General features: G+C 34.7%; 2 protein-coding genes across 8 annotated transcripts in view; one reads left to right on the top strand and one right to left on the bottom strand.

The window, feature by feature from the left end:
* LOC108333892 (protein FLX-like 1) overlaps positions 1–16,281 on the bottom strand; it is a 27,407-nt gene extending 11,126 nt beyond the window's left edge. For 2 of the 7 annotated variants that reach the window (XR_008246260.1, XR_008246259.1), the window contains exons 1-5: positions 15,433–16,281; positions 14,766–14,929; positions 14,504–14,586; positions 12,730–12,828; positions 787–848 (exon numbers count right to left, since the gene is read on the bottom strand). Coding sequence is in view for 3 of the 7 variants with exons in the window: in XM_052871210.1 (XP_052727170.1) it covers positions 12,736–12,828; positions 14,504–14,586; positions 14,766–14,929; positions 15,433–16,064 (972 nt within the window). In the remaining 4 variants the exon portion in view is untranslated. Of the gene's footprint in view, positions 1–587; positions 849–892; positions 1,321–12,709; positions 12,829–14,503; positions 14,587–14,765; positions 14,930–15,432 lie in introns of those variants that run through there. The other 5 variants (XR_008246258.1, XR_001832621.2, XM_052871210.1 and 2 more) reach the window with 4 other exon arrangements.
* Positions 16,282–22,929: 6,648 nt separating this feature from the next.
* LOC108334454 (uncharacterized) overlaps positions 22,930–25,707 on the top strand; it is a 29,332-nt gene continuing 26,554 nt past the window's right edge. Inside the window, exons 1-3 of the mRNA XM_017570310.2 lie at positions 22,930–23,462; positions 23,709–23,764; positions 23,867–23,912. Of these exons, the coding sequence (XP_017425799.1) occupies positions 23,082–23,462; positions 23,709–23,764; positions 23,867–23,912 (483 nt within the window). The 5' untranslated portion in view covers positions 22,930–23,081. The remainder of the gene's footprint in view (positions 23,463–23,708; positions 23,765–23,866; positions 23,913–25,707) is intronic.

Raw genomic sequence — 25,707 nt, forward strand, 5'->3', positions numbered from 1 at the left:
TCATACTTGTCATTATAATTAATACACTCCAACCATAAGTTGACTGTTGGCTGCGTTAAGGATGCTCTCCCACCCAAAGGCATTCTCTCATTGTTTTTGCTTTAAAATCATGACATTATCCTTCATTACTTTTTCACTTTCTCCTTTTCTTTACAAATACAAAAGTTTACTTTGTTATGACTATTTTACCCCTATATGAGTGTCAAATAGAATCAAACAACCTTTTTTTAGAGTAAATGAACATAAATGAGCACATCTCCTAAAGCTTTTGTTGACGTAAACGTAAAGACACGAGTATTTTAAGCGAACATTGAACTGCAAAACGTATTCGCTTCACATATCTAGCATGGATATAGATTACGGTCCTCTTATGAAAATTTTCTTCATAAAATTCTAAAAGAAAAATACAATGAATTTCTTCATAAACTAAAATTAGCTTAAAGAATAAATAGTTAGTAAGAATTCTTCATATTAATTTCTCTAAAAAAAATTACTTTTAGTTCATGCATAGGCTAATTTTAGATTATGGGTAAATTAATTTCATATTTCATTTTTTTTCTTTTCTCAGAAGGTGTTAGGGGAGACTATTGAAGAGGATGCAGTGACAGATTCATTAGATAAAGGTGCAGTACATTGCAATCAAGAAGGTGCATTAGTTGTAGGTAGTTGAATACATGATATAGTAGGAGTAATAATAGATCAAATAACTGGGGATGCTAGTGAGAACTGATTAAAAAAGGCAGAGAAAAGTCAGCAAGATTTAACAATGGTGCAAATAGAACATACCTACAGATCTGAATGATGGAATCAGAGTCAGGGCACAATGTTTGGGCCCAAAATTCATAGCCCTAGATACAAAAATAATTCCATGTCATTACGTGCTAAAAAAGATAATCATTAAATAAAACAAATACATGACGTATACAACACAATAGCAACAAAGATCATTTCCCACTACGCAGAATAAGCTACATGAATCAATTCAGACCACTGAAACCTAGGCCCTTCTTAATACTAAGTTAAATACTCTAATTACTCTTATTCTTAATTACTCTAATTACTCCTAACAAGGGCTTCAATTGGTCGTCATAGATTATCAGAATCCTGACAGATTGTACCATGTTTTCCTCAATAAGTGTAACTCCTATTTTCTCGCCAATATACTCATTCCTCCTAATCTTCATATTCTTTTATGTTCACTTCTATATTGCAACGTTGTCATCTATGCAACACTCGATTGTGCTCTCGTTGACGCCTTATTTCCCATACTTCATTGGTAGTATTGACAGATTCCTTCATACCGTGGTTCAAATTCCAATCCTACAATGACAATAATGAGTCCAAAAAAATAACACTAATCTGAATCCAGTGGTTACTTCATTAAGAACCTCAAGGGTCTATTTGATACTAAAAAAAATGGTTAGTTTCTTATGAATCTAAAATTGGGAATGTTTGTTTTATTATTTAAAAAGATAACATTCCTAAGAAATATAATTTCCTGGGAATGTTTTCTTAGCAATGTTCCCACAATTTTTTTCCCGTGGGAATCTTTCAACTATATAATTCTCACGATACCCTATGTTTGGAGGAAATGTCATTTTTACCCTTCTTAGCTCATTTAATACAACTATATGCTTTTAAGAATAATCTCTTATTAACTGCAATACAAAATTTCTTTGATTCACGGAAAACATGCATAAACATTTCAAATTTATGACCACTCACATTTTGGTCATTTTCTGGAATCATGGTTCCGACACATTACAAAGTGGCTTTCAACAGCATACTCAGTCATTAAAAAGCAATTTCTTCAGTATCATTTCTCTTAAAAAATCAATTCCACCAAAAAAGAAGCAACAAGCAACATCAAATTCCTCTACAAACTTAAGAATTTCTAGAAAAACTCATGCAAATATCCTCCCACCCCCAAAATAAGAACACAAATTCACTAAATCTTTGGATTAATAACTTAACAAGTACCTATAATTGCTAGATCTGAACTGACAATAAGGTAATTCACACTAATGACTTTGACATCCTTTTTTGTACATGACAAGACAGAGTAAAATGTTATAAAGGATTTATTTATACTAAGATGACTTGTCATGCTTCTGAACTTAATGGTTAAAACACCTACAAATGGATCTGTCATCTAAACAAGCACAAACCAGTTCACCCGATCCAAGCAGAACTTTGATCTAACATAGTAAGAACATTAAATGGGGTGAAACTATTCAATCAACAGACTAGACTAAATCCACAACAAAGAAGCATTAGCATAACCTAAGTTTGGATGGCTAAAGGAGCATTTCCTACATTAAAAGCCATCATGGAATAAGGAAAGGTAAAATACGCAAAGGAATCTCCCATTCAGAAAGCTGCATAACTTACTCAACTAAAACTCCCATTCTTTGGCTCCAGTGTTGAGTATGTGAAGCTAGCAAAATAGATCAAGCTAAAAATACACTTGGCTGCTTCAAAAAAGGTATAGAAAAATTCCCGAAAGAGAACATCTCTCCTTGAATGAAACCTCACTCAAAACTTGAAAACTATAAAATAGGAATTGTGAGCTTCACATCACAACTGAAGCTTGACCAAAAGGAAACCCCTTATTCTTTTACCTCCGTCTTGTGAGCTTCCAGTATATCAATTACAAACCTAAACCATTCCAGAGGAGCTGTACAGGATAATATGTAGGCATAAACAGGTACGCGACCATAAAAGGAAGAAATTTGTGAGAAATATCGTTTCTACCCCTGTTTTGTTATGTTTATTTGCTTTCTGTTACTGTGGTAGATTTTGGTAGATATTTCTAGCATTCTGTTATTGTGCTAGACAGGATGTAATCCTCTTTATTTTCTTCTTTTTATTTTGTACAATGTGCTGAATATATATTGAGCACTTTCAGACTTTATTAGATAGAATGAATAATGAGGATTAAGGTTTATCTTCGATTGCTTGGCCATTACTCTGTCATGGTATCAGAGCTAACACCCACTGCTTCTTCCGCCTGAAGCTTCTTTTTCTTCTTCCTCATTTTCCGAAAATGGCTTCCCTGAGCCATCCTATTACACAAACACCGGATCACCTTGTGAATCCGGCAAACCCACTTTATCTTCATCCTGCAGAAAACCCAGCATTGGTGCTTGTTTCCCCTCTCCTTACGGAGAGCAATTTTCATCAATGAGAATGTGACATGGTCGTCGCACTGGAGACCAAAAACAAGGAGAAGTTCATTGATGGTACTCTTCCTTGTCCCCCTCTCTCAGATCCACTTCACGAAGCTTGGCGTCGCTCAAATCGAATGGTGATGTCCCGGCTCACACGATCCATGACTTCTTCGATCAAGCAATCGGTGATGTGGATGGATACAGCATCAGAGATTTGGAGAGATCTCAAGGATCGATTCTCCCATGCTGATAAATTTAGGGTTTCTGATCTTCAGGATCAGATTCTTGCTTGTCATCAAGGTGATTTACCTGTTTCTGAGTATTATACGAGATTGAAAATCCTATGGAAAGAGTTGGAGCTCTATAGATGTGTTCTCAGCTGCAATTGCTTAACTCCCTGTGCTTGTGGACTTCTTGCGAAACTTCAAAAAGAAAGAGAGGATGATTATGTGATTCGATTTCTCCGTGGTCTCAATGAGAGCTATGCCCAAGTTCGTTCTCAAATCATGATAATGGATCCCATGCCTTCCATTGTCAAAACTTTTTCTATGGTTCTTCAGCATGAACGTGAGTTCATTGGCACCAATCCTAAACATCCTGTTTCCGATTCTTTGGCCTTCACTGCAGTTTCGAATGCTCAACCACGGTTCAACTCTTCCAACAAAGTCCCTTTCAATGCTAGTAAGAACAATTTCAAGAACAACAAATTCTGTGAAAAATGCAAGAAGACCAATCACACCATTGAAACCTGTTATTTTCGCATTGGTTTTCCTGCTGGTTATAAAAAGAACAAGCCCAACACCAAAGCTTCTGCCAGTTTGGTTGAAGTAGATTCAGCTGCCTCTCTACAGCACCTTGATTTGGATGGTAGTCCTCCCAATGACCAATTCACTTTCTCTAAAGACCAGTATCAAGCAATTTTGGCTTTGCTTCAACAGAGTAAGGATCACTCTTCCTCAGTGAATCAAGCCTCTGTTAAACACTCAGGTATATCTTCTGATTTTATTCCATGGATATTTGATAATGGTGCCACAGATCATATTTGTCCCACCAAATCCTTATTTCATAACCTTCATGCCATAACACCCATACACATTAAATTGCCTAATCACACTACTGTCACTGCCAATTTCTCTGGGAATATTCACATAGGTGACTTATTTCTTCTTGATGTTCTTTTTGTTCCTGACTTTTCTGCTCATCTCATTTCTATTTCCAAACTTGTTTCCACTATTGACTGTATGGCAGTATTCTGTGATTCTCACTGTCTTCTTTTCCAGAAATCTCACTTCAAGATGATTGGAGCAGCTAGGAAGATTAATGGCTTGTATTGTCTTGCAGAATCAAATGCTATGCGTTGCAATTTACCTTTCCAAACTGATGTTATCAATAAATCAAATGCTTTCGTTGTAAATGCAGTCAATACCAGTGCACTTTGGCACCATAGACTAGGCCATACTTCAAATTCCATTTTACAATTGTTATCTTCTCAACATGCTGATATTATATACAAGAATTGTACTCCTTGCGACACTTGTCATTTTGCCAAACATAAGAAATTACCTTTTTCTCTTAGCACCTCCAAGAGTTCTCAATTTTTTGAGTTGTTGCATGCTGACATATGGGGACCCTTAAGCACTGTTTCTATTGATGGTCATAAATATTTTTTAACACTTGTTGATGATTTCAGTAGATTCACATGGGTTTATCTTTTAAAATCAAAAGCTGAGGTCCAAATTGTTCTTCCCAATTTCATACATCTCATTGAAAATCAATTTGACACTAAACTTAAAAGACTAAGATCTGACAATGGCAAGGAGTTTTTCTTAACTAATTTCTTCTCTTCTAAAGGCATTTTTCATGAAACATCATGCATTGAATCACCCCAGCAAAATGGAATAGTTGAGCGCAAACATCAACATATTTTGAATGTAGCTCGCGCCTTACTTTTCCAATCACATCTTCCCTCTGTTTTTTGGTCTTTTGCTATAAGACATGTTGTACATCTCATAAACAGGCTCCCAACTCCATTTCTCAAAAACCAATCTCCTTATGAAATTGTTTTAGCAAAACTCCTGATTTTAAAACGCTTAGAGTCTTTGGTTGTCTAGCCTTTGCAAACACTATTACTTCTGGCAGAACCAAATTAGACAAAAGAGCTTCTAAGTGTATTTTTCTTGGTTTCAAATCAGGGGTCAAAGGTTTTCTGTTATATGATATGACTACACATCAGCTTTTGCTCTCTCGTAATGTCATTTTTTATGAGTCTCATTTTCCATATTCTGTTTCTCATCATCATCACACTGGTACTGCTGCATCCCAACAATCATTTGATTCTTTGATTGCTTTTGATATACCTGGTTCACACTTTAATGATTTTCGTATTATTTCGGATGTTATCTCTAGTAATAATGATCATAATGTTGTTGAACCAGTTATGCAATTTCATAATGATTCTACTGATATTGTACAACCTGTTGATCCACCTGGTAGACTTTCAACTAGAATTAGGAAGCCACCTGCTTATTTGTCTGATTATGATTGTTCCACTGTTTCTTTTGCTCCTACTTCTAGCTCCACAGCTTATCCTTTACAATCATACTTGTCATATTCCAAATGTTCTAACTCTCACACTGTTTTTTGCATGTCTTTATCTGCCTTCATTGAGCCATCTTCTTTTAAAGAGGCTTGTCAACATGCTCATTGGCAGCAGGCCATGCTTGCGAAAATTAAGGCTCTTGAGAGGAATAGAACTTGGTCATTGGTCCGATTACCACCAAAGAAAAGAGTTGTTGGTTGCAAATGGGTCTACAAGACTAAATTGAATGCAGCTGGGGTTATAGAAAGATATAAGGCACGCTTAGTTGCCAAAGGGCACAAACTGAAGGCATGGATTTCTTTGATACTTTTTCCCCTGTTGTGAAGCTTACAACTGTCAGATTTCTCCTTTCCATTGCTGTTTCTCATAACTGGTTTTTACACCAGCTTGACGTTGATAATGCCTTTTTGCATGGTGATTTGGATGAAGAGGTTTATATGAAACCTCCGCTGGGCTTGATTCTTCCCGAACCTCATTTGGTTTGTAAATTGCACAAGTCTCTCTATGGTCTTCGCCAAGCTTCTCGACAATGGAATGCTAAGCTCACAGCTGCCTTACTTTCTTATGGATTTTCTCAGAGTACAGCTGATCATTCATTATTTCTTCGACAGTCTGCTACCTCTTTTACTGCTCTTCTAATATATGTGGATGATATCGTTCTAACTGGTGATAGCATGGATGATATTGTTGCTGTTAAGAAATTTTTACATCAAGAATTCCGCATCAAAGACTTGGGAAATCTCAAGTATTTCCTTGGTTTTGAAGTTGCTAGATCACAACAGGGTCTTGTCTTGAATCAACGAAAATATTGCTTAGAAATTTTAGCTGAATTTGGTCTCACTGGATGTAAACCAGCACCTTCTCCTTCAAATCCTACCGATAAGCTAAATGATGATGATGGTGATCTTCTTTCAGATCCTACTTCTTATAGGAGATTAATTGGCAAACTACAGTATCTAACAAACACACGGCCTGATATTTCTTTTGTTGTTCAGCAAGTTAGTCAGTTCATGTCCAAGCCCAGATCCTCTCATCTCAATGCTGTTTTCAGGATTTTGAAATACCTCAAAGGTTGTCCTGGATTAGGCCTCTTTTATCCTTCCAGCAATCCTCACAGACTTCAAGCTTTTTCTGACTTCGATTGGGCTACTTGTTGCATCTCTAGAAAATCCATCACTGGTTATTGTGTATTCTATGGGAATTGTCTTATCTCTTGGAAATCAAAGAAGCAATTCACCGTGTCCAGGAGCTCTACTGAAGCTGAATATAGAGCTTTAGCCTCTGTTGCTTGTGAATTGCAATGGTTGAAGTATGTTGCTGATGATTTATGCCTTAAAATTCCAATTCCTTTTCCTACATTTTGTGATAATCAGTCTGCCATTCAACTGGCTAAGAATCCATCCTTTCATGAACGCACCAAACATATTGAAGTGGATTGTCATCTTATTCGTGCTAAGGTTCTTGATGGGCTCATTGTTCTTTCTCATGTTCCTTCGAAGCATCAATTGGCAGATATGTTTACTAAGTCACTTTATCCTGGACCTTTCAACATCAATTTATCCAAGATGGGATTGCTAAACATTCACCACCCATCTTGAGGGAGGGTGTGAGAAATATCGTTTCTACCCCTGTTTTGTTATGTTTATTTGCTTTCTGTTACTGTGGTAGATTTTGGTAGATATTTCTAGCATTCTGTTATTGTGCTAGACAGGCTGTAATCCTCTTTATTTTCTTCTTTTTATTTTGTACAATGTGCTGAATATTTCAGACTTTATTAGATAGAATGAATAATGAGGATTAAGGTTTATCTTCGATTGCTTGGCCATTACTCTGTCAAAATTTCAATGGAAAAATAAATTTTATTGGAGAAAATAGGGATCCAGTTAAACTAGAATCATAGCTGTAGCAAGCTCAAAAATGATCTGTCAAACCTATACCACAATACTTTAGTAAGAGGATGGTACTGGACAAAATGGCATTTCACTTCCTTGCTAAACAACACAAGGAACCGAGGAAAATGAGTCTACGGGTCTCTACTCAGTAGAACCAGTTAAAAAATAAAATGAGGAACAAAGGAAGAGTTGTGCTTGAGGAGAAATATTTTCCTTCTTTTGTCATGAGATTGTCTCAAAAACTGACTTGAGAATAAATATGATAAAAGGAACCTGAGTGATCTCTCTTTATTGAGTGAAAAGCTGATACTAAATGAATGCGTACATACAGAAAAAAGAGATGCAATTCTCTCTTACAGAAACCTGTATATAAATTAGACAATTGCAACAATTACGAAGGAAAAACAGAAAAGTCAGTTATATGATTGAAAAATAGACCACTAATATAAGAATGATCCAAATAGAGACAGGCTTCCAAATAGAGACAGGCTTCACAGAGGGTGAAAAAGTCTTACTAAAATCAAACCCAGGTTGCTGATTGAAACCCTCAGCAAACAACCATGATATATATCTTTGTAAAGTACCATATGAATTTTCTTTAACTCTAAAAACCCATTTGCATCCTATGGCAGTTCTATGTGGAGGAACAGGAACAAGAGTCCTGGCTTTATTGCATTGTAAAGCAAGAAATTCTTCTTTCATAGCAGAGAACAAATGTGGATAACAAAAAGCTTGTTTGATGGTTTTAGGTGCAATATCAGCAGCAAGAAGAGTAGGACGAATATAAGATTTCACTATACCAGATTTTGATCTGGTTTGCCTAGGGTTGGTATTGAAAGGTCTAGAAGGAGGAGAAATTTCAGTGTGAGAAACAGTGAAGGGATTAGACAACAGAGGGGAGACTCTAGAAGAGGATGTAGTGACAAAGATTACTAGATCAAGGTGCAGTAGAATGCAATGAAGAAGGTGCAGTAGCCGTAGGTAGTTGAGTAGATGAAATAGTAGGAATAATAGATGAAATAACCGGGAAGAAGTAGGTGGTTGTAAAGCAGGTGTGAAAAGTTCAGGATATGGAAACCTGTTTTCATTGAAAAGCACATCTTTAGATATGTATATCCTGCCAGAATGAGACAAACACTTCTAAACCTTTTGAAATGTTGAATACACAACAATGATACATTCTTGAGAATGAAAAGCCAGCTTGTACGAAGTGTGTGACCAGAGTAAAGTAAAACATGCACATCAAAAAGCCCTTTAAAATCCATAAAGAGGTGAAGTCTGAAAAAGATGTGAATAAGATACAGAAAAGTTCAAAAATGCAAACAGTAATCTATTAATGGAAAACTTCAGTGATGAAAGCGTGATCCCAGTACTTCAGAGGTAAGGAAGCTTGGCTGAGAACAGCGAGACCCATATCAACAAAATGACAACACTTTCTGTCAACTATTCCATTTTGATGACGTTAATGAGAGTATATAAATATGTGATTTGTTTGAGATATATGGTGAAGAGACAAAAATAATCTCTCTACGCGTATTACAACATAGGAGCCTGCATAGAAGTGTCTCAAATACAAAGAAGATACAAAAAGATGGGCCAAGGCACATATATTTAGTTACACTTAATACTCCTCCTCATGTAGACACATAAATCATATGAACGAAGCTTGTTACTAGTATAATCAATTCTTAGACCCCACAATAATTTAGTGTGGTGATGCCTCTGGATACAATATTTTCTTGGATAAAATGACAATCTACCACAATATATTTAGTCCTCTCATAAAATACTGGACTTGACAAAATATGTAGGGCAGCTTGGTTATTACAAATAAGATTCGTTTGCATGAACTCTCCAAATATCAATTCTTTAAGCAACTGATTGAGCCAAATAAGTGTGGTGGCAGAGGTCATAGCTCTATATCCTACTTCTACACTATATCTTGCTACTACAATCTGCTTATTGCTTTTCCACTTGATCAAGTTGTTCCCAATAAAGACACAATATCTCCTTAGGAGATACAACCCAATTTCCATCTATTACCACAGCAAGAGTGTGATTATTGTAACCACATAACAAACCTTTTCTATGCGCAACTTTAATATACTTCATAATGCAAATCACTGCATTACAATAATAGAAGGAGATATTGATAGGATATGGAAGGTTTATGGTAGAAGGAAAAATAAAAGGAAGAGGTAGAAAAGGTTATCAGAAAATATAAGAATAAAGGAAGCAGTGAATAAAGGAAGGGATGGAAAAATAAGTGGAGATAGTGCAGTCAGTTGGGAATTGGTCTATATAATTAGACCAATCAGTTCCTTGAGGGGAGGATGATAATTTTATAGATTGAGCTTTAGCTCTTTGTGAAGGGGAAACCATTGGAGGAGAGAGTGCTCTCCTATTTTGTGTTCTTTTCAGTCTTTTCAATAAAAAATATTACTCTTCTTTCTCTTTTCAATTATGGGTTCCTAACAGATATGATATGATACATTATCCTTATAAGCCCAATTTGCATCTATTACCACAGCAACAGTGTGATTATTGTAACCATATAACAAACCTTTTCTATGTGCAACTTTAATATACTTTATAATGCAAATCACTGCATTCCAATAATACAAGATATCATATGATATAGTATTCTTATATTAAATAGGGTGGTATGATATGTTATAGTTTTCTTATATTAAATAGGGTGATATGATATGACATGGTATTCTTCCAAATATTTCCCACTATTCAAGATTGATTTTATTCCTTATTATTGTATATGTTCATTATTATAATTAAGAATACTCGTGTATACCCAACACACACAATGCATTATACTCCTTCTAGGTTTTTCTCTCCTGAACATGGCACCAAAGCAGTACCATAATCTGTGACACTTTTCCTTTCACCAGATGTTCATATGTAAACAAATAGAATAAGCAATTCTGTTTTCAATAGAAAAAGAGGACATTTTATGGATAAGGAAACGTATGATAAGTATAACATCACCCCAGTGATGAGCTAGTACATTAACACCTACTGATAAGGTACATGCAGTTTTAACTAAGTATTATACCATTTTGCTAAGATGTATGAAAACATATAGAGTGATGTAAAATTCCATGTGAACTTAAAATGGCTAGAAAAATCAGACGAAAAATATTCTTTGGATTATCATTTTCTTCAATTTTCTTATAACTTGTACAAACTGATTCTTTTTTCATTAAAGATAGACAAAAGATCATATCAATCTTCCATTAAAAATTATTCAAGTACATTTAAAATATTAATCAATAAATGAAACAAAATATTTGAAACCAAAAGATGTGACAAGTCATGGGCCCTAAATGTTAAATTGATGGTGGACAAAAGTAGAGTTACATCTTGTTTCAATTTGCTTTGATTTCATTAATAAAAAATGGAAGCAATGTTTTACTTTAAGCATTGCCACTGGAGGAAGAGAGACGGTAAAAGCTAGAATGTCATCCAATACACAGATCTTTTTAATCTATAACTCTCTCTCTCTCTCTCTCTCTCTCTCTCTCTCTCTCTCTCTCTCTCTCTCTATATATATATATATATATATATATATATATATATATATATATAAGGGATATGGGGTTGTTGTTTATAGATTTTGTTCTCTATTTTAACCTTATGTTACCCCAAAAACTTCCAAAATAAATCTCAATCTTATCCTTGTACCCACACTCACTTCTAACTGTGTTCTGGAAACTACCCACTTCTATTATTTAACTTCTATTATTATTTATTTTCTTTTAAATACATGTAGGCATGGAGTGCCTCTTTCCCCCTAGTATTAGCATAAAAAACCTTCATTTCGTTATTTTTCCTCATATACACTGTACTCGGGAATGAATGCTATGAAAGGACTAGAATGTTTGCTTGGAGACAGTATTATATGGACATAATGATTAATAGAAATCCTGTAGCCAAACATATGGATTAATGCAAGAAAATGTCATAGGAATGACAATATAATAGGGATATACAAGTCATCCTACTTTTCACGGAGGGAAAGATAAATGCTCACTGCATTTGAGTAAGTTACGATGAGGGAGAGGGAAGGGGGAGATAAATATAGGAGAAAAATGAATGAAAGAGAAAATATCTTCAAATTCTTCTTGAAAGACTAAATAAAGTGTTGTAAATATCATATTATTAGGATAAAAAATATTATCAATATTTACATAGTAAATAGGAAAAAATATCTTCATAACCTTTCCATTTATTTCAGCATATTTATATTTCCTTTTTTCAAAAGGTTTTGGCTATTAGAAATAGAGATGATGAAAATGTAATTTGTGATTGATATCAATAAAATAATTCTTGATTTTTCAAGTCAAAGCAAGTGTTAAAGAAGCTTTTCTAAGACTCTAGTTTATATATATCATATAGTTACAAAGAATAGAAATGTACAAAGATAGAATCCTCATTTGTATGTGAAGGCACGATCTAGCAAAGAGGTCCATCAGATATTTCATTTTCTTTTCTAGAAAGCCTATTACACGGCAACTATAGTTTGCTTCTGTGCTGGTGATGATTACAGAGAAGTTGATACTTAACAGCTCCAACAGAGATCGCATACCTTGACTCCTTGAGCAAATTCAAATCACTAACTACAAAGCACATTAAGTGAAAAGAAGGGATAGAAAAACAACTTATCTTTTCCTTGCCCTAGGAGGCAATGATGGCTAACAATTTGCTAATATTTACATAAAATCCAATGATAGTTGCATACTTTTGACAAAGAGCAACCTCCAAATAAGTATAACAGATAGAAATTAAAGAAACCATGCAAAAAGACATAATTTAAAGAACCAAGATTAACATGAAAGCCACACAGCAAAAACGAGATAACAAAACAAAATGTCCCTTATTTGACACCATAGACAACCATCATCTACGACATCATCAACCTACATGTGAGCTTTTTAAAGTACAACTTCAAAGACCTCCTAAAAGACAATTTCCCAGGACATTCATTAGTAGATGAATCAACCAATCATCTAGAAAGTTGCAACCCAAGATACCAGTTATATGATTGCTTAACAGGAATCTATCTGTGTCCTTGACCGCGCTGCATGTCATATGCACCCCAAGCCCCAGGCCCTGGTCCATACTGAGGGAAATTCTCCCCTCCAGACTGTACCTGAAATTTGCCAGTTTTAGCAAAGAACAATATCCAAATCAATGGAAAGGTTGTAAAAGACTATTAAATAAACATACTCCAAACAATAATTCCCACCATATACAATATAATATATACATACAATCAAATACATTTAGGGCAATAAACAAACCAAACAATTTGCAAGCTATACAATACAACTTCATCACCCACTGGCTTAAAGACTAAACCGGACTAGCCAATTCATTCAAGTGAAAACCAGTCTAGTGATCAGTATATTTACTGCCAAAACCAGATCATATGAAAATCAGTGAGAACTAGTAATGAAGTGACGAAAGCAATCTAAACCTGTGCAGAAAACCAGTATTTTTTCATTTTTCAAATTTTAAAAATACTATATTTTTTAGTTTATTTAATTCTTTTGTTAAGATAAATTAGAAAATATATCTAAGTATTATATTTAAGGATTACACATAATTAGTATAAATTATAATTAAGAATTACACATGTATAAACCATATTTAAGGATTACACATTGGTATAGACTACATTTAAGGATTACACATAAGTATAAATTATTTTTAAAGATTACACAAAAAGTATAAATTAGACAACTATTATTACTTTCATTCAATAAAAAATATTATATAATTGTCTATATTAATTTACAACTTTTTATATCTTGATTTCTTACAATTTTACTCAAATATAAATTTAATTACTACATTTTCAACAACGGTTCAAATACCAGCACAAGCTATAAAACATAGTGGTCACACAAAGATAACCAATTGGCAATTCTGTAATGACTAAAATAATAGATCAAATATAGCAATATGCTGATTAGATCAGGTGGTCATGAGTGTTGGGAACACAGTTGTGATTAAGAAAAGAAAAACTATTTTTTTCGTGATTGAATGATATTGAACAAAACAAAGGCAAAGACTTTTCCTCCAATGGTTTCCACTTGCTTACAAAGCTTTTGGTGCTATGAAAGCCTTATTCTCCCTATTTATTTATTACTAATTCTTCTAACTAACTACTCTACCTGTCCCCAACTAACTCTCCCTTCCCTCCTCTCCTGACTCAACAGTTCCATCCCTTCAAATTCAAGGTAATTCTCTCAGGACGAGAATACAAAAGAGACAAATACAGTTCTCATGGCATTATTGTAGATTCTGGAAAATTAATCAGTTTTGTCATACCATTCTTAAATATGTTGAACTGCTGTTGCAGGACATAAGAATAATTTGAGGTGCTATTTGTATTCACCTAGGTTCATGACCGGATCTGAGATGAGCAAAGCAGTAAAAATGAAGATCCTACTCATACCACCAAGGTCCAGAATTCACAAAGGGTACGACATAATATAAATTGTGTAATCATAACAAGGATCATAAGATCCCATCCTGCAATAGCACTTTTGACGTTAGCCCCTCCAACTCCACTGTACTGTACTGATAACTACAGACCTAATGAAAATATCATAATATTCAATGATAATGGGTACCACCTCTACATGTGAGTAAGAATCAACTTATTCGAGGTTTCACTGATGAATGTCCATTGAAACGGTCCAACTTAAGTACCAAACAAACAACATACAGGTTTCCCAAGAAAACACAGATATGAAAACCCCTTTTAATTCAGACTGATCCACTCAGTTAAGACAAATTTGAGATGCAACAAAACTTACTGGGTTCATGCCATAAATTCCAGGGTAAGGATTTCCAGCGTATCCACCATCAACATTGCCATAATTTGCATTATACCCTGGGCCTACAAAATCAAAGCAAAGGACAGCAAACAAAGAAGAGCATTAGTAGGCCAAAACAATGATATCTTGAGACAAGAAAACACAAGTGTCACAAAAATGGAACTAGACCCAATACCATTTTATGTCACAAATTGCAGTTAGTTAACTCATCAAGACTACATCACAAAAAAAGGACGCATACCTGGATTCCCGGCCGCTGCAGCAGCCCGTGCTCTTTTTTCTGCATTAGCAATTTCCGCACGAAGCTTCTCCATCTCCCGAGCCATTGAAACCAACTTCTTCTCCATCACTTGACCATGCTCATAGTTTTCTGCGAATCCCTTCTTCTCATACTCAATGGCAGCCCTAAAGGCAATAGACAATTTAAAAGAATACCAACAACATTAACATCAGCTTAGCATCCCAGTACCCCTCTTTAAAGCCACCAAGTCTATATTCACCATTCAACCCATATTCTATAGTCATAAGAAATATGCATTTCATAAAATTCCTTCAGTGTATATATTGTCAACTGCCACATAAAGGATTCAGATTTTACTGCAAACTCTAATGAATAGCTACATAATTCAAAATCAGAGTTGTGTTATTCATGCAACAACAACTAGTTGTTTTATACCCACCTACCTGTCCATCGCCTCATTCATCTCCTCTCCTACTTTTATATGTTTTTATCATTTTTAATATTCTCTATCACTACTGTAAGGAAATTGTTGGACAATTTTACGCAAAAAATAACACAATTCTTTAGAAAATAACCACGGCCAAGGTTTCCTATGCGTAATTTAAAACCTTGATCACAAATAAAGCACAATTCACAATATTGCACCAGATTGAGACAAAGCCACTACCTTGCACATTGCAACTCCTGTTTCATGGCCTCCACATCGGCCCTGAGCGCCGGCAGCCGTTTGGCATCGGCAGTCATGCGGGCCAAGTCCTGCGTCATGGCCTGCACCTGCCCGGACAGATCCTGACGGACGGCTGTGAGCTCCTTGATGTCGGCGTGGACCTGGAGGAGCTCGGCCCGGTTGGCCTCGGTGCCCCGGAGTTCGGCCTCGAGCTGGGCCGACTTGTCGTAGAGCTCCCTCATGCGGGCCTCTGTGTCTGCCCGGAGCGAGTCTCGGAAGTGCGCCACGCGCTGGAGCTCGTGTTGGGCTGCCTCTAGCTCCTGCTTAAGGGCCACATGGGTGGCGGCGAGTCTCTGGTTGTCGCCCAGAAGGCCCTGAATGTCCTGGTGCTGGACCGCGAGACGCTCCTCGATGATCGCCGCCGGATGAAGCGGAATGGGCCCGCGTGGGCCCAGCCCTAGCTGCGAGTCCCGGAAGTCTTCCAGAAGCGCGGGGTGGGGATGGGCGGGGACAATGGGTCCCACCAGATGGTGATGGGCCCGAGCGCCGAACACCGGGTGGTCGTGAATTGGCGGCGATAGCCCCGCGGCATGCGGAGGAGGAAGGGGTTGCCCGCGGTTTCTGCCCGACATAGTTTAACTAAGAACAGTGGAAGAAAAGGAGAAGTGAGTGAAATTGGGAATGTGGATACGTTCAATACTAGAGAAGGGGAAGCACCAGCTTTTCGAGAAGGGAATCGGGGTTAGGGTATGCAAAACGACGTCGGTGCGTACGGAAGGGAGTGTGCAGTGAAATAAGGAATGGATGGACCTCAGTGACCTCTGATACTTTTCATGTTTAGTCAATATCCAAAACTAAAATCCTTCGGAATCTCTGCTACATCGTATTTATTTTCTTATTTTTCATGGTTTTTGTCATCATCGTTCTATTATTTTATTGTTACTATTATCACTTCACTGTTATCGTAACTTTCATCTTTTATATTATTGTAAATTGTTATATGGTGCTGTTTTAGTTCAAAGTTTAGCTTGTTTCAAATCAGAGTATTTAAAGGTTTCATTACTTGGTATTTCTTTCATATTTATTGACATATGGTTATTATTTAGCAACAATCATGTTTCTTTAGATTTATTAAGATAAGGAGTACTAAAAAAACTAATGTTATCTTTTATTTACTAATTAACTTTAAGTTTTTAACAACATAATTATCTATGTTTTAAATTACAATTTATCATTTTAAGAGGCTTAAGGTTATAAGTGGTGCTTCACTTAAACCCTAATATTATCTTATGTATTTTCAATGTGATTGGGTGATATTTTATATAGTCCCAAATTTTTTTATTAGTATCCAAATATTTTTGAAAATTATGACAATACACAAACTTCCATAATTAGCCAATTTTGATGTAAATTGTAACATCCCAAAAATATAGTATAACTATATAATAGAGTTATCACATAAAATGATACAATAGATCAGTCATCTACTAATTAAAACTTTACAGAGAACGCCTAACGACCAAAACTATAAGCACAACCAAAACTTCACAATCCTCTGCCCACATCCACCGGATGATCATTGCACAAAAGAAAAATACCGAACGCAACATAACAAAACAGAAAGTAAGGGTAAGCTAATGTAATAAAAAAATCATATAAACATACAATTCAAAACACACCGAACAGATAAAACAATTAAACACAAGTAGAAAAACATATAACACATATTGACAGACCACTTCAACCGACCGTCCGGACTAGTATGAATATGTAGCTTTGGTCGTTTGTGCACTCGTGGGTGTAGTAACTGGAAACTCATCAGCTGCCACACAAGGTTAACCCGTTATCACTCACCGTAGGACCCCCTCCTCGGCTAGGGCCTCCTGCTATTCTCACGACATGGCTTACCCATCTCTACTTGAGACTTGGTAATCACCAGAATGTCAGGATGAACGTCGTAGATTTCGCTATCCATATTCATACTATACCACCACTCTTGCTTATCCAATCACTGAGACATTTCTCCTTGGAATTCTCTTTTCATACCATTTTAAACATCATACTTTATTTGAATTCTAATACAATAGCTCATACAAGATATATCAACACAACTCTAATAATTAAACCAAACCAAACAATGAAATCAACAGTAAAGACCGAATAACATTTCATAGAAAAGAACCTAATAGACAACATACAACCTCTTAGTACGATCGAACGAAAAACTCAACATAACCAAGGAATATGACCGAACGGGAACACACTCACAACACGTAGTCATGACCGAACGGTCCTTTAACAAGCAATACTCGAATACTATCCTAAAACAATTGAAGAGTCAAAAGCTAGAACAACTGACACTATTAGCTTAGATCGAACACATAAAACTTAAACCGAAAACTAAGAACTTAGACCGAATACTCAGATAAAACCAATCACTAAAACGTAACCGAACGGTCATTAACAGGTAAGGTCCATAGGAGGACGATCACAGTTAATACCGAACACCGATACTATATCGAACGATAGCGCGAGACCAAAACACTAGTGAGAGAACGAACTTTATAGATTAATCGTATACTAGTGCAAAACGAACGTTATAACTAAACCGAATACTACTAAAACCGAACGTTAAATAACACTTAGTCTTACTCAAACGGAACACGAATACCACACCAAACACTATTAAGACCGAACGAAAATACAAAACCTAACCATTGTACGAAACCTAGTAATACTAACTCGAACACTATTATCAAATCAAATATTGCCAAGGCCGAAAACGAACGTTAGTACGACATCAAACGACCCTAAGACCAAATACTACTATGAAAATGAATACCGCTAAGACTGAATACCTAAACCTGACCGAGCAGTCAACAACGAACGCTCAACATTCTGTATAATTCTATAGAACTTCTGCATAATGAAATACACACTAGAATTTACCAAAATTGAATGTTTTTCAACCCAGAATTCCTTCCAAGATAGATATAATCTACAACTCAACAATCACAACATTTAACATGTCAAACAAACCAAGTCGATCACACAAACATTCAATTTCTCCCACATGCAAAACCATCAAACCACGTTTTCATACATCATCAACCAAACAATTGAATTAACTAGCTTCCCTTACCTTAGAAAATCTGAACAGCTTAAATCCCAAATTTCCCAACTTGAATCTTGCACCGAAAGAAACTTTATGAACACCTATAGATCACCGTTTGGTGAGAAAAGACCAAATATAGGACCAAAATGAAGTCAGAAACTAGAAAAGAAATTTGATGGACACATGCAACTCGAGACTTGGCTTGCATGTAACAACAACCAAAGTTTGTGAGAAGAGGATAAACTTACCAATTCAAAGATTGTTTTTGATTGGTGAAGAAGGAAGCTTTTGACACCAGGAAAGCTTAGGCACGACCTGATTGATGATCAGATGAAGAAAGTGAGAATTTTCTAGAGAGAATTTGTAGAGAGAATGAGGAGAAGGAAGATATCAGAAGGTTGGAGAAAGAGATAGTGCATGCAGAAAGTGGAACATAATTTGAAACTCTCAGTTATATACCACCGTCAAAACCGAACGGTCCACTTCCTTGCAGCACCTGTCGTTCTCTATCCTTCTTTAATTTTCTCAGCTCTCACATAAATGTTGCAAGCTCATGTTCATATAATTTTTGTTACATGATACCTAATTATTGAACGTTTGACAATACATGTGTTAAAAAATTAAGTACATTTGATTTTGTTGTTTTGTGTCTTTAAGATTGTTTGATTTGTAAATTTTTAATATCATAAAATAGCATAAGATTATGAATCTTGCAATATAAAATCATTTTGAATATATATATATATATATATATATATATATATATATATAATGAAGGATTTTTTTGGGGAACTAATAGATACATTATAGTGAGTTATGTTGATCATGTGCTAAGAGATTATGAGATGGTTAAACAAGAAACAAAGCTTATTTAATTGTCATGTTAATTATGTGTTAAGGAGCTAATGTTGTGTTTGGAAAATTTCAAGACTTTAGTAAGGATTGTAATAATCATCTGGGATAATATGCTTGAAAATTATAATCTTCAAGATAATAATATGTTTGACTCATCTCATAAGTACAATACTCAAAGAGCTTAGTTATTATATCGTTTGATGGTATGTCTAGTTTGTATCATATAGATTACCTCGTTTGTATATTTTTGTCGGATGTGTTAGGCTTGGGATATTTATGCACATAAGCAATTGTTTTTATTGTTGTTTTAAGTGATATTTGTCAAACTTTTTTATTCAATTAAATGTTAGGTTAAATCATGTTATTCATTTCCATTTTTGTAGAAAAATCTAAGAAAAATTCGAGAAAAATTTGCATTTTAACTTTCTAAAAGGGATAATTTTCACTCGCAAAAAGTGGAAGTTGATTAATAGAAGACACCATTAGCAAAGGTTTGATTTTTTCCAATCATTTTGAACCTTATCTTGAAAAACTATCAAACTAAACTCGGATACCAATTGTTATAGTCATTGTGCAAAATATTTATGTTGGACTAAAACCAAAAAAGTTTGATTTGTTTAACAAAAACTGATACTTTAGAATTTTCTTCGAAATTTAACCTCAATTATAATTTTTCTCTTATTTTATAATTCCGGTGAAATAAAAAGAGTAGGGAATAAAAAATTCATACACAAAAATATTTTATACTGATTCAAATCAAAAAAACTCTTCATCCATTTGTTAATCTTTCTAAAGACGGATTAACTCAAACACTAAAAGTAAACTAAACTTATAATCACAGAAGCAAGAGTTTAAGGTTTAGAGAACACTTCTCTTGAAAACACAAGAGATGAAAGACACTTTCCTTGAATCACATAAGGAATGCAACACTTCTTTTGAGTCACACAAATGATGAACAAATTCTCTTAACAATTACAACAACACTCATTCACACAATAACTCATTTGGTGAAAGTTATTGCTTTACCCACACTAGTTTTTTCAAATCCATTTTTCCCAAACACAAAGAGTTTCTTTAGTAGTCTCAAAAAAATGCTTTTGAAATAGGTCTCCCCAAATTTTATAGACTTCTTATTTTAAAATTTGGTCAAGAATTTGAAGAATCAAATCACAACTACCACTGATAATTGGAGATAATCGATTATCGCATAAACTTTTCTGAAAACATATTTTTTGCTATGATAATCATTTACTAGCAGTGGAATTTAATTATCATAGTGTCTCTCGTGAAAAATTAGATAATCAACTATCATTAGTGTTAATCATTTATCACAAAGTTTTTTGGATAAATAAAATCTTTCTTGAATGATCTCTGTGCGTGATGTTTTGTGACTTTCTAAGATAAGAAGTCCTACAAACAATTTATTCACAAATAAATGACTTATTATAAAGACTTAATCAAATACATAAATATAATACAAGTTTTCCAATATATTTTATCATCACTAAGTTTTTGGACTTACTTTTATCATCATCAAATTTTACTCTTGAAGAATGATCTCCATCATCTTCTTTTTCTTTCTTGAATGATTTTTGTGCAACTTGCTTTGTGACTCTCTAAGTTAAGTCTTACCAACAATTTATTCACTAATATATGACTCGTTACAAAGACTTAATCAAATACATAAACAAAACACAAGTATTCCAATATCTTTTATCATCACTTTTAAGTTCTTACACTTGTTTTTATCATCATCAAAATTTACTCTTGAAGAATGATATCTATTATCTTCTTTTTCTTTCTTGAATGATCTATGTGCGTGATGCTTTGTAACTATCTAAGTTAAGTCCTACAAACAATTTTTTCACTAATATATGACTTATTACAAAAACTTAATCAAATATATGAACAAAATACAAGTCTTCCAATATCTTTTATCATGATTTTTAAGTTCTTGGACTTGATTTTATCATTATCAAAATTTAGCCTTTAAGAATGATTTCTATCCTTTTTCTTTTGCTAACAAATGTTCCACCTAACAATTTAGACATGTCACTTTAAATTGCATGTGAAGGTTGAAATTACTTCACATGCCTCTTCCTTTATTAAAGGATTGCCCCATGTAGCTACTCCATATGCCTCTCCTTGATTCAAGGTTAACTCATTTGATAGCAAAGATTAGAAACTAACTAGGTGTTAAACATATGATTATTGATACATAGTTTATTCATTAACTTAATTAAGTTTTTCTTTATACATACTAGGTGCTATCTTATTTTGTATTCACACTTATTATTTATTTTCTTCTTGTGTTCATATTACTTGTAACCAATTTGAAACTACTTTTCTTTCTCCCCTTACTCTTACCATATGGTTGTAAATAAGGTGTCATGCCTATTGTAAATTTACAATTGATGATAGAATACAAATTGATTTTGTGAGATAAATTTAAGTGTTTTTGAGAATGTTTTATTCTTTTTTTTTTCTTTTTCTATAGAGCTTTTTAAGTGACAAATCTTCTTTGCATTTATCCTTTAGGATTTCATCACAAGATGACGGCGTTCTTCTTACTTCATTCTTTAATTCATTTTCCTTTTTTCTTTAAATTTGTTCTTATTTTTATTTTGTTATTTTGAATGTCACTTCATTGCTTTTGCCACTTCTAAGAGTTTTTCCTTAAGTTTTGTCTTCTTAAGTAGTCCTTAAGTTTATCAATATCCTACCATCCTCAAAGTAATTACATCAAATGATAGTGTCTTACATGAAAAGTAAATTTTTATAACCTTCATTTGCGGTTTATTTATCTCAATACACATCCATTGGTGAATGTCCGTATTTAAGGTTCATTATACAACCTTTAAGCATTAAAAGTCTTAGACTCCCTTATATACCATTTATAAATAGGTGCAACTCATTACTGAACAAATTCAGAATATTAACCAATCTAATTTAACAATTATAAATTTACTTAATTTATCACAATAAAATTTTAGTAAATAACCCCTTTAAGGAACTACCTAAAAAGTTTGACTTGAAAGAGCTTACTGCAAGTGTAAGAAGAATAATTTGGTAAATATACCGTAACTAAGCCATGGTTAAAATATGAGCTCAATAAAAATGCATAAATACAAGATAAGTATTTTCAACCCTTTATTATCTTCCCAATTCAAATAATTATTTTAATATCTTAAATTTGAAAAAAAACTATAGTTTCAATCTTTCAAATTATTTAAGGGTTATAAAAACAATTTAAAAAATTACTTTACTGTTTTGAATATATTTATCTAGTAATTAAAACAAATTCTTCTAAAGTTAAAGATTTTAATATTTTTTAATTTTTAAAAAGTATTCACTTCAAACTTTAAGAAAGCATTAACCTTTTTCAAATAATAATACTCGTCAGGTTATATACACTTTTTTTTTCCATAACGAATCCCATCACATACCAAACTGAAACTCAGCTGTTATTAATTATTTTTCCTATTTTTTTTTTTACTTCACCGGACAATAATTAACAATTTCCTTTCCCTCCCTTTTTCCTCTCTCCAAATAAGAACCCAAACTTACGCCACAATCAAAAACAACTTCGCAGCTTCCTTTTCCTCCCCACTCCCACCACTATTAAAAAGTTACCGTCGCCACTGCGGTCGCCGCCACCACCACCACCATCACTACCACCATGCCTCTCGACCCTGCCACCGCTTCAACCACTGCATCGCGGCCTGTGTCGCCTCTCCCTCAGCCGCACCAGCACTACCCTTCGCAGCAACAAACCCTTCCAATTCGCGCCCCAGCGAATCCTCTCTTGGCCAAACCCCACGACCCTCACTTCGCCTACCCGTTCGCGCCCAAAGGTGTTAGAGGCCTCGCTGCCGTCGACCACAGCGTCTCAGGTGGCGCGTTCGCGCCTCCGGCTATGGTGTACGGCGGCGTTGTTCGCGGTATGCACTTGGATTACCTCAGTCACGCCTTGCACATGGCCAGGCCACCGCCTCACGTGCCTTTTGGCCACGTGGGCAACGCTGCTGCCACACCCACTGCTTCGCCTCCCGTTAAAAAGGTTCCAAATCTGATGCCCCATTTGCGCTTTTTTGAATTTTGTGAATGAGTGATATGTATTAGAGGGAATGAATGATGATTATGTTTTTTCCTTTTTGTTTTGAGCTTCTAGATTTTGTCCTAGTTCAATGATAGTAACATTTCGATTCGATTTAGTTTGGAATTGAATTGAATTTTGTAGAAATAGAATTATGGTGGGTTTCAAATTGTTCCTTTATTTTTGTTGTTGCTTTCCTTTTGGCTATAGGCTGCGTCTCGGTCTGCGGTTTCTGATATTAATGGCGGTAAAGATTCGAGTACCAGGTAAATTTATTTTCATTGACACGTGGTGTATACATGGTTGTGTTGTGTGTTTTTTATTGGTTATGGAGCTGGAATGGATGATATATCTGATTGGTTTCTCAGGGAAAAAATCAGAGAGGATACCTACATTGTTGTTAGAGATCGAAAAGTGAGTCTCTTTTTCTCTTATTTTACATTCTTTGCAATGCAATTTTTTTACATTTTTTGTTTATGATGAATCATTGATTTGTTATTGTTAAATTAAATTCTGTTCGTGTGTGTTTAATTACATATTGAGAAATATAGGTGCTTGTTAATCTTCTTAGGAATATGCACAGTGGGCTTATCTTTTCCCTACTAACAGTATCATTTACATTACATCTCTAGCACATAATGTGTTTGGTAGTTATACGAGTCCTACGCCTATTCTGATTGTCTTGTTTTAATTTCTTTATGAATTAAAGTCGTCTTTGTAAACTTTTAGTCGTTGTGATGCAAGTATCCTTGGTCTTTGATCCGTTTGTTCCTTTGTTTTTCATTTCACTGTCAATTTTGTCCGTTAACTTGATATCATGGGCTGACTCTGATAGGAATCCAAACCCCTTCCCTAAGCCTGCACATGTTTACAGTTGAATGCCCAAAAGGAGTTAGGGCCCCTTTTCCACTATAGGCAGCAACAAGAAAAAGAGCGAGTTAGTTGTAGAGAGAGAATAAGAGTGGTTTTGTTATATAAAGGGTGGAGGGAACAAAAGTGAAGGAGCTCAGAAAATGTGTAAGCAAATGGTTTGGAGCTACAGTCTTGTCCCTATGTTTGCATGCTTTTACACTTTTTATTATAGTATTTTTGTTAGGAACCAGCAAATACAAAAGAGAAAGAGAAGACATATTTTTATTGGACAGGATGAGAAGTACAAGAAATAGGAGAGCATTCTCTCCTCCCAGGTTTTCCCTTACCAAAGGATTTCTCCTTTCACAAAAATGCTCAATTTACGATCACCAAAATATGAATATCTCCTATCATTCTTCCTTTATTTATAGATAAGTAACCCCTCTAACGAACTAACCCATTAATATTCTAACTATTTTTATAGGCTTCTTCTTCTCCTTATATATAACGATTTTACAGCTATATAATACAGAAAATACATGATCTGATAGCATTTGCTATCAGAATCACTTTTGTTATTGAGTTTTATTTGGGATTATAACTTATTAACATGAAGAGTTTATCAGGGAACCTGTGAAGGGAATAATAATTCTCAGTCATAAATTTGGCTTGGACATTTCACAATAAGTGCAGTAGGTAGCCTCTGTGGTCCCATCAACCTTGTCTACCCTTGCATCCACCACAAGTATCCTAAGATGTGGAACTTTGCTAATGCTTTAATTGTATATGAGTGGAAGCCCATAGGTTTAGGTGGAGTAGCACTCAAAAGACTAATTGAATTGTCCATGTGGGAACCTCTTGGCTATTTAGAATTTCGTTAGGGACATGTCAAAGTTGTAGTGCATGAACAACAAAACAAGTGCCATATACAAGTTTTTCAATTTAAAATAATCTTGATTGATCTCAACCAATACAAACATTTTCAACACTTGTATTATAGCTCTGCATAAGCAACGAAATTGGTCATGTTGTCATCTAGTTTTCTAAGATGACTAATGCAGAACTGAGTCAAACAAATACTGAATACAATAAACAGGCAAATTGCAAGCCTTTTTCCAATAGGTGCAAGATGTTCAAAGTTTGGAGTGAACCAAAAATATCTAACATTTTTTATTAGTCAATGAAACCCATAAATGGTATTCAAAATTTCCCACTAACTTCAATATATTCAAAATTTTCCCACCAACTTCAATTATCTCATGGAATAGCTTCGACCACCCAATCATGTCGCCAAATCCACAACTTTTGACACTTCTTCCTTCGAGTATAGAGACAGGGGTCAATAATGTTTGTGATT

Source organism: Vigna angularis, chromosome 11, assembly GCF_016808095.1.
Source record: "Vigna angularis cultivar LongXiaoDou No.4 chromosome 11, ASM1680809v1, whole genome shotgun sequence".
NCBI classification, from domain to species: Eukaryota; Viridiplantae; Streptophyta; class Magnoliopsida; order Fabales; family Fabaceae; genus Vigna; species Vigna angularis.